This window comes from Rhagoletis zephyria, unplaced genomic scaffold, assembly GCF_001687245.7.
Source record: "Rhagoletis zephyria isolate East Lansing unplaced genomic scaffold, Rhagoletis_zephyria_1.1 Rzeph_scaffold_00064, whole genome shotgun sequence".
NCBI classification, from domain to species: domain Eukaryota; kingdom Metazoa; phylum Arthropoda; class Insecta; order Diptera; family Tephritidae; genus Rhagoletis; species Rhagoletis zephyria.
In genome coordinates, this window is record NW_016157148.1 from 537,799 (window position 1) to 547,111 (window position 9,313).

The 9,313-nt window shown below is 37.1% G+C and overlaps 1 protein-coding gene across 1 annotated transcript in view; it reads left to right on the top strand.

Moving 5' to 3' along the window:
• Window positions 1-2,055: 2,055 nt before the first annotated feature.
• Window positions 2,056-9,313, top strand: part of LOC108370787 (uncharacterized) — a 9,927-nt gene continuing 2,669 nt past the window's right edge. The window contains exon 1 of the mRNA XM_017626200.1: window positions 2,056-2,576. Coding sequence (XP_017481689.1) covers window positions 2,056-2,576 — 521 coding nt within the window. The remainder of the gene's footprint in view (window positions 2,577-9,313) is intronic.

A 9,313-nucleotide genomic window follows, 5' to 3' on the forward strand; every position in this document is an offset into this window, starting at 1 on the left:
AAACGAACCGAGTGAGCGAGTTTTATAGTGAAGTGAAAACAAAAGTGTGCCCGTCATTCATAGCTTCAATGTGAATTGAATCAATGGTGCTGGCAGTGGAGCAAAGAGTTGCATGCAGCCAAAGTAATTTAAGGATTTTGTATGTGTTTGTATGCGATTGTTTTCTTTGTAAACCTACACATACATATGCATGTATTTATAAATTAAGCTGGGTCGTGAAAAAAAATTTTCAATTAATTTATATCTCCAGCTCCTTAAGTGGCAGTGTGACGCCAATTAGAAACATCAAGTGTAGCCGAATATTTCTCCACTTGGTCTCTCCAACGCACAGAAGGCCCCCAACTTCTTCTGCTATCACCAGCTAGTACCGAATCTAAATACTTTCATGGCCTGGGCATCTGAATCTATTCGAATGGCATTACCTAGCCTGCGAAGCCGCTGTATTTGTATTTTGAGAACTATGCTACGGAAGGGTTCTTTCTGTTCTCTCGAATAGCCTTACTTCTGAGAAGTTTTTGGACTATTCGAGTGTAGTTTTTGTACGACGAGAGGAGAATTTGCTTTTCAATTGATTACTTAGTTCAAAATAGCATTCGTTCATTTTGAGGACTGACGTTATTAACTGTTTTAATGCTGGTTCCAAGATAGACAACCTCTTCGTAATTATGATTACCAACATTGACGCGGGCGCTAAGACAGGAGCGCGCCGAATGTGGTCATAAGCAATAGCCGCCTAAGGCGACTTTAGATCTTTAAAACGTTTTTTCTCAAATTCAGGTTTTTCGACTTAGGCGGTTGTTGCTTGTGGCCACAGATTTCTCGTTTTATTCCTGTTCACCTCTTCATCGAGTTTAGAAAAGGCAGAATTAACGGTCCGTTTGTTAATGAAGATCACAAACCTTTTCCTTCTGTATGGTACTGACCCGATCTAATGTACGTATCTATGCAATTTGCTTTTGCGCGGGAGTAACGAAAGCATTGCATGACTTATTGGTAGCTCGTTTGAGCAGTAAATTTACAAACAAGTTACTTACATGCATACAAAAAAAAAAAACCTGCTGAGTTAAGCAAACCGAATGGAAAAAGGTATTGAAGGTGTCTGAGCCGGAAATGGAACAAGAAAGAGTATCAAAAAAACAACAACACGCAAACAAAAAAGAAAAAGTGTAAAAGTCATGGAAAAATTTGACTGCAACACGAAATCAGCCAATGAACCATTGAACCGCCACCGTCCACTGTGAGGGAGTGCAAGTGTTTTTTGCCAACCGCGCGCGGATGGGTGATGGCGGCACGTAAGTATAAACGATATCGTTGGCAACGAAATACTCGTATGTACATATGTAAATATGTGCCACTGCATATTTCGAGTACTCTTTACTCCAACTTGTGCCCCAATAGCAGCAGCGCGGACGCGCTCTTGAAACAGTCAACGCGCGGCAACCGACTCTACCGAACCAGCTGGCATAATAGCCGGGATATCGGTATCAGTGGAAATAATTGGCATTTGTATTGACTGCTTATTGCAAAAATTGGCTTAGACAAAAAATAACAGACAAACAAACAACAAAAAAAAAGAAGCTCCCAAAAGTGATTACCAAATAACTATTCTGTATGTGTGTGTGTGCGGGGGTGTGTGTGTGTTTCAATTACCTTAGCTGATCAATAAATTCCACATTTTATGGTGAGGCATTTGCATTAATCGTCGGGAGAAAAGAAATGGTTTTTAAACATAAGAGGCGCGCGCTCGAAGAAGTACCTATTGCGATTTGGTTGCGCGTGTAATTTTGGCGACAGTTACTTGCCGTTTTATGTAAATTAATATGAATACTCAAAGCTACATCAACAATGCTGCTATTTCAATTAAGTGAATTCATAAAATAAGCATTTAAATCGCATTGATTATAAGTAGCTGCTGTTGCGCCTAAAACCATACAACTCGTTCGAATCAAAACAAGCGCGCTTTGGCAGTCAGTCGTCAATTTAGTCGATTAGTGCGTTTTCTGCTGCGATGCATTAACGGCTTTGTCACTTATCGTGCGCCAGTAGGGACAACAAATGCCAACGACAGCGTGGACGAGACAACAGCAGCGTTCGCTGCAGGGCGCCTCAACTGCCACCATGCATCACACTCAGCAACGACCAGCGACAAATTTGCGACTGCAGAAGCAGCATTCGTTCACCGAGGCCAACAGGACACAGCATACCGCTGGCAGCAGTGGCCATTTATTGACCGCGCGTAGACCTGGCAGCGGCTACTTGACACGTGGTCTGTCAGTGGATCGCTCGCTGGAGAGTATACGCCAAAAATTGGCAATACAAAAACCAGCAGCAGCAGCAGCACATGATGCGCAGAATAAGCGAATGAATAAAGCCTTGAAGAGTGGCGTGGAAAAATTTAAAGGTATCAAAAATCAAAGATTGACAGAGGGGAAGTATAGCTGTGTGCGTGCGGGTTCAACATCTTCATTGTTAAAAACTTTGGATCAGGAGCTGCGACAAGTGAATGGTCAGTTGGGCCAGCAGTACGGTAATTGTAATAGTGCGTTTGATCCAACGAGTGCTAAAAAGAATACAGGGTAAGTTATGCTTGTTGTTAATTGCTAATATGCATTTAGATATGTACATTAGGGTGCATCACCAAAGAAGTAGCAGTTTTCCCCCGGAATCATAAAATTTCTTGTATTTTAAAACTACCGCCAAAATATTTCGAAGAATTATTAAGATTTACATGAGTTGGACCCTTTTGAAAACACCAAAAATCTCATTTTTTTGGACCCGTTAATTTGCAAACCTTTAAAGCTTAACTAAGCTCTTTTATGATCTAAGGTAATAAAAAACATATTTTAAAAAACTAAATTTATTTATAAAAAACATCGATTTTTTGAGATATTTTCAAATGCGTCCAGCTCACGTAAATCTGAATATTTTTCCGAAATATTTCGCCGAAAGTCTTAAGATATAATAAATTTTAAAATTCCGACGGAAAAACGGTCCCAATTTTTTTTCTTGTATAGAGAGTGATGCACCTTCATGTATGTATTTACTTGTCGATTTTTCGTGAGGAAATATTGAATTTGTGAAATGTTGTTTTTTTGCTCTCGGTTATACTGGTGTTGTAGTTAAATGCCCCGCCAACGCAAAGCGTGTTCTTTACAAAAATAATATTGGGGAAAAAAATATCGTTCGTTTTTGATGCTTTAAACCTAAAAAATATCAAAAAATATCATTTTCGAAAGCTGTTGAAATTTCCAAGAATCGAAAAAGTTGCTAAGTGGTATTTTGACCAGGGACCGTAACACTTACATATAAGCGATATCGAAAAAATCATCAATTAACCCTTATGTTTCGATTAGTATCCTTTTCAGCAAATTTAAGAATTATTTCATGAGTTCTGTGTTTGTAAGCTTTACTTAAAACTCACTAACTTTAGTTTTCAGGCCAAAGGTATAACAAGTGTTTCCTCATAGGAAATGACTACCGAAAAAAAAAACACAATCAAAACGAATGGGTTTTACTTAAAATAGGTTCAAAATGACATTTTGCGCCACCGCCTTAGGCCTGAAAACTAAGGTCAGTGATTGTTTAGTAAAACTTACAAAATAACAATTGCTTTTGAACGATAAATAAAACTTACAAGGTGAGTTTTATTTTACAACAGAAAAATAAAACTCATGGCGTAAGTTTTATTTCTAAATGAAAAATAATAATCATTTCATAAGTCATTGAAGGAAACATAAAACTCAACAAGTATTATTTTTCGAGAAAACATAGAACTCAGGAAATAATTCTTAAAAATTGGATGAAAACATAAAAATTATAAAATTTGGGTTTGTTGCACATATGAATAGATCTCTAAAAAACTATCATTTTCATATACTACTTCATATATTCCTGAGTAATCTTTCACGTTGATTTATTTGAAACATATTTGCACCCCTAACAGTTATTTGCGGTCCCTGATTTTGACGCGTGGCAATTAAAGTTGATCTCCCCGGTACAGTCGAGCCTTTTGAATAGCTTTAAAAAGTCTAAACTGAAGGCCCGTTATTTTAGTGATTGCGTGTTATGATCAAATTTTAAGAAAAAATTGTGATATAAATTCCATTTTAATTAAATAAATAAAAAAAATACATCCCGTGCATACTTCTATTATTTTTTCTTGTATACATTCAACCGCTGGAGCTGGAGACGAGGCAAAGTAGTGTTCCTCCCAATGCCTGATAAAAAGAACCACGAAACGGCGTAAGGCTTTAGACCTCTAAGCCTGACTTCCTTTGTTTTTAAAGCACTGGAAAGGCTTATAGATATATACATAAGATCGTTGTTGGGGGAATAGTCCCTGTCAACAGCGCAAACGCTTACATCAAAGGAAAATCGACGGAGTCAGCTTTACATGAAATAGTGGGATTCATAGAAAAATCACTGCACTTCAAGCAATACAATCATCCAATCACTCATGTGTGTTGGTATGGATGGCGGTGTGGTTGCTTGGGTATGCTCCATGGTGGAAAGCACCATGGACATATGTAGTCTAGCAACTAGATATGTGAGCAGAGGTATTCCTCAGGGCGGTGTACTCTCCCGACTGTTGTGGGTGGTAGCATTAAACAGCATACTGCTAGAACTCAATAGAGGAGGAGTTAGAGTAGAGGCGTATTCTGACGATGCATCGCGATGTAGTGATAACAGTCATAGGACCATTATTTTCTACTGTAAGTGAAACTATAGAGACGGCACTGGATAGACTACACAGCTGGGCCAAACGCAGTGGCCTTAAAGTAAACGCAAGCAAAATTGGGTGGTTACTGTTTACCACGATGTAGGGAACAAAGGTGCCGACCATCTCGTACCGCTATCCCACTCTCAGTGAATTTGAAAAAATCGCTGTTTTTATGACGTCACACTTGTGCAATTTACTTAAGTTTCTTCTTCCCGCGTTTGGCATTTCTCTCTCGGAACTGCACTAGTGTGAAGTCACACAAAAATTATTCTCAAAAATTCTCTCTTATGGGCGCAATCTTGTATTCTATCATTCTTAACTGTTTACTAACAGAAATAAGATACCCCAATTTAGACTTCCATGAATAGGCGGCAAGACAATCCCCTTATCGTCCAATGCGAAATATCTGGGAGTAATTCTAGACACTAAATTAAACTGGAAACTTAACGTTGAGAAACGTATATAAAGAGGGGGCCTACATCACATAAGAAAACAATACAATGTCAGTAAACAAAATACATAGCTTACAAAGAGCGGCACGCGCGGGGATAACTGGGGCACTGAAATCCTAACCCTAAGAAGCACTGAATGTAGTCCTCAATATGATGCCCATTGATATATGCCTAAAGGAAACCGCGATGTTCTCAACAGTACGACTCAGAGAGTCTGGACTGTGTGGATCGGGGACCTTTGGGCATAGCTCAATATTAGACCTTACCACGGTAGCAAATAAAGCCACGGGCTATATGATATCAAGCCTTGATTTTGGATTGAGTGTACAGGTGCGGTTTCTATTCAGAAGGGAATGGAGAAGGGGCTAAACTGCCGATAAGGACGTCATCTGTATCTACACTGACAAGTCCAAGATGGTCTGCGGTTTAGGGGCAGGGGTGTATCCCGAGGAGCTTGGTGTTAAACGGTCCTTTCGGCTGGCAAACCATGCTAAAATATTTCAGGCTGAAGTTCTGGGCATATGTGAAGCCTGTGGGATATTAAAAAATAGTGGTACCAGGCGGTTATTTACTCAGATGGCCAGGCAGCATTCCCGGCTATATCATATACCGTAAGTCCAAGCTAGTCAAATAATGCAAAATGGAGCTGCGGTCAGCGTCTCAGTCAATGTGCATCTCTTTTGTCTGGGTTTCCGGCCATAGGAACACAGAAGGCAACGAAAGAGCAGACGAACTGGTCAAGGGGGAGGAATCTGTGGCGGTGATGCTGGGTTATTCCCTCAGACGATTATAAATAGAAACCCACTTGAACCTTCCGGAACTGGCAAAGAGAAGGTGGTCAGATATTCAGACTTGAAAGATAGAAAGTCGGTCAAAGGGGGAAGTGGAATAGGTCTTCTATATAACAGAATATGCCCCAGCTGCAGCTTAAAGGGCAGTGAAACAACAGTATTTCATTTCCTGTGTGAATGCCCAGCTCTTGCTTATTTAAGATATACAAATATAAGCGATTCTAGATGGTTTGACTAAACTGCAGGTAGAATAAAATATGATTGACCACGACAAGTGCACAAAACTAGCGCTTTTATGCGCTCATTGATACCTGAGTGTCAACTTGGGTAGCACTACAACCAAACAACCAACACCCAGCCGCCATCGTATACAGTAGATATGTTTGTACACCCTTAAGGATTGGAAGGCTGTGACGGTAACGTTTATTCTTAAAGCGGGGAAAAATCTCTTATAACTGTATCGTTGCAGGAGTTCGGTCTCTCTTCCTTCCTATTGAAGAAGCTGATTGAAAAATATGTGTACTTATGTGTTTATGAAAAAGAAACTGAGTTTTTCAGTAGTGAATGAGTCTCTATGTAGTAGTATGCCTACCTGAAGGGTAGATTTCTGAAATCTGCCGTTTTCACAATTGTTAAAATTATTGGAGAGTTTTTTAAGAACAAATATTTCCTTTTTTGAAGCCTTTCACAATTTGCCTTCTATAAGATCTAATTAAAGAGCATATGCTGCCAGCGAACTATGCGTTGAAATGGGAAAGTTTCTTATCGTATGTACGGCACATAACCTTTGCAAGTCTACAACCCTGAGTTTTATTCTAAAAACTATCCGCCTACCCGTACATGAGCAGATATCATAATCTTTTAATTGGACTGAAAGGGAATTGGCATATCCATCAGTAGTAGCGGCGACTAAGAAAGGGGATGGAATAAAGACTGCGTGAATTAAGGCCACCTTCTCATTTCTTCGGTGGCCTAATACAATTTTTGATTGCGGTTTTAATACCATAATTCCCTGAGCCGTCTAAGAGATCTCTCTCTCTCTCTTACCACCTCTGTCATTTCCTTGTGTCTTGGGACCCAGTATATGTGGACGGTTTTATCCGCAGCTGGCCGATACTTCATATGCTCCTAAGTCTTATTTCTTTTCGCGCCTCGTCTTGGTTAAGTGGGAGTAGGGGAGTGTGAGGGGTTGCATGATCTGCATCCCTATGTATTGGTGTGAGTTTTTCCTTAGCAAATGCGTCCAAATATATTCTGATAAAAGTTTCGAAATGAGAAAATACATTATGCATTTTTAATTCACATTACACTTTTTTATGCCACTTAAGATGATACGAACTTTTATTTTTGCTATTCGAATTTGGAAACCAAAAGGGCGTATATACATACGTGCATATGTACATATGTACTAGTATCTATTTTTCAATATTCATATTCAATTTAAGATATATAGGCCAAACATATTTTCTTATGCATGGATGTGTGCAAAGATGTATGTGTGTATAAACTTGGTGCAAGTACATGCCATAACAGTTTTGAGCTCAATTACATTTAATAATAAGTTACTATGAATATCTAGTGTCTGAAATCACGATATCGTTCATTGAACTACATTTTTACTTTTGTATTTGTATGTATTTATGTACATTCATATGTATGTATGTCCATATAGTACGAGTATATATTAGAGCACATTGCAATTATTGTTTTATGTATTTTTAGATCAATGCACGAACGCTCACACATTGTGGTGCTTAGCAATTTTTGCGTACCAGAAATGTAATAATAATAGATTTTGTATGCATACATATTTACATATACATACATACATACATATATTTAGTGAAAAGTAACAGAAATCCAAAAATAAAAAATAAATTAAAACATGAAAAATTGAGAATTGGTGGCATCCTTGCGAGCGGATACATATAAGCACATTAGATTGTCGCAAGAATATATGGAGAAAAATTTGTATGCAAATTTTAATATGCATGTCCTCTATATTTGTGCTTTCTAGCCAAAAAAAAAAACATTAAAAAAATTCTTTTCATATTATTGAATAAACAAAATGAGGTGTTTTAGCGGTTGACATCTTCTCTGGTTGAAATACCATATGACACAAATAAAATTTAATTTAACATAATTTTCATATCATACTGATTAACAACCGTTAGAAAAGCCCGAAGGGATGTATAAAATAATAAAGCATATTATTTGTTTGATTTAATATTATGTAAAGTACTGTTTTTTGGGAAAAAAGAATTTTATAGAAAAGTTGAATTTAATAATTTAGTGTTCATTATACATCCTGTCACACCAATTAAAAAATATTGTACTGTACAACTTGTAGAATTGCAAATTTTCAGCTTTAAGCTTTATCTTTGTAAAATAAAACCCTGAATATAACGATTACTTTTCAAGCTATAAATAAAACTAAAGAAATAACAGTTGTTTGGCAAGCAACAAATAATACACAAAAACACGATTATTTTCCAAGCAAGAGCTAACTCGAAAAATAATTATTATTCTTGATGTTTTTAAATGAAACTTCAATAATAAAAAATACAGTGCTACAGATTTTGTTGGTTTATTACTTACTTATGCAGTAATTCTCTTTCTTATTTGAGTTGAAATTAAAAACAATTGCATTATTTGCGGATCCTGATTTATTATATTTTTAAATTTTAGCGAAAATAAATGTTCCCAACAATAACAAATGTTCAACAAGCTTTAACTCTTTTATCATCTGAGGTCTTTCGGAAAAAATATTTTTAAAAGCTCACTTCATTTATAAAAACAACTCGCTTTTCGGAGGTCTTTTCAAATCGGTCCAGCTCGCGTAAATCTTAGTATTTTCTTTTTGCGACTTATTTTGGCTAAAGATTTAAAAATAATAAATTTCAGAATTCCGGTGGAAAAACCGAGGCATCTTAATATACATATGTACACATGTATCTATCCTTGTGCATACTTACTTATGTACATACATACATATTTATGTACGTACAAAGCATTCTAGCATACAAAGCATGTCTTAATTTCATTCATGTATAGTTTACTTTTTGGCACTGCCACTTTCACAAATCAATCCCTCTTGATAGCTCCAGCAAGAGATTTTATTTATTTATATCATTCTTTTCTGGGCTCATAAACATGTATGTATGTATGTATGTATTTTAGGATGGTCAAAAAATGCATGTGAAAAAGTAAAGTCGGAATTTTTATGCTCTCACCACCTAGGATTGTTCTTTACCGAAAAAATATACCCCTATTATTTAATTTTGAAATCAAAAAATTTTTAGAGGTCGCTCAAAGCGCTCAAAGTTTTCCATGTACTTTATAGGGGGGGG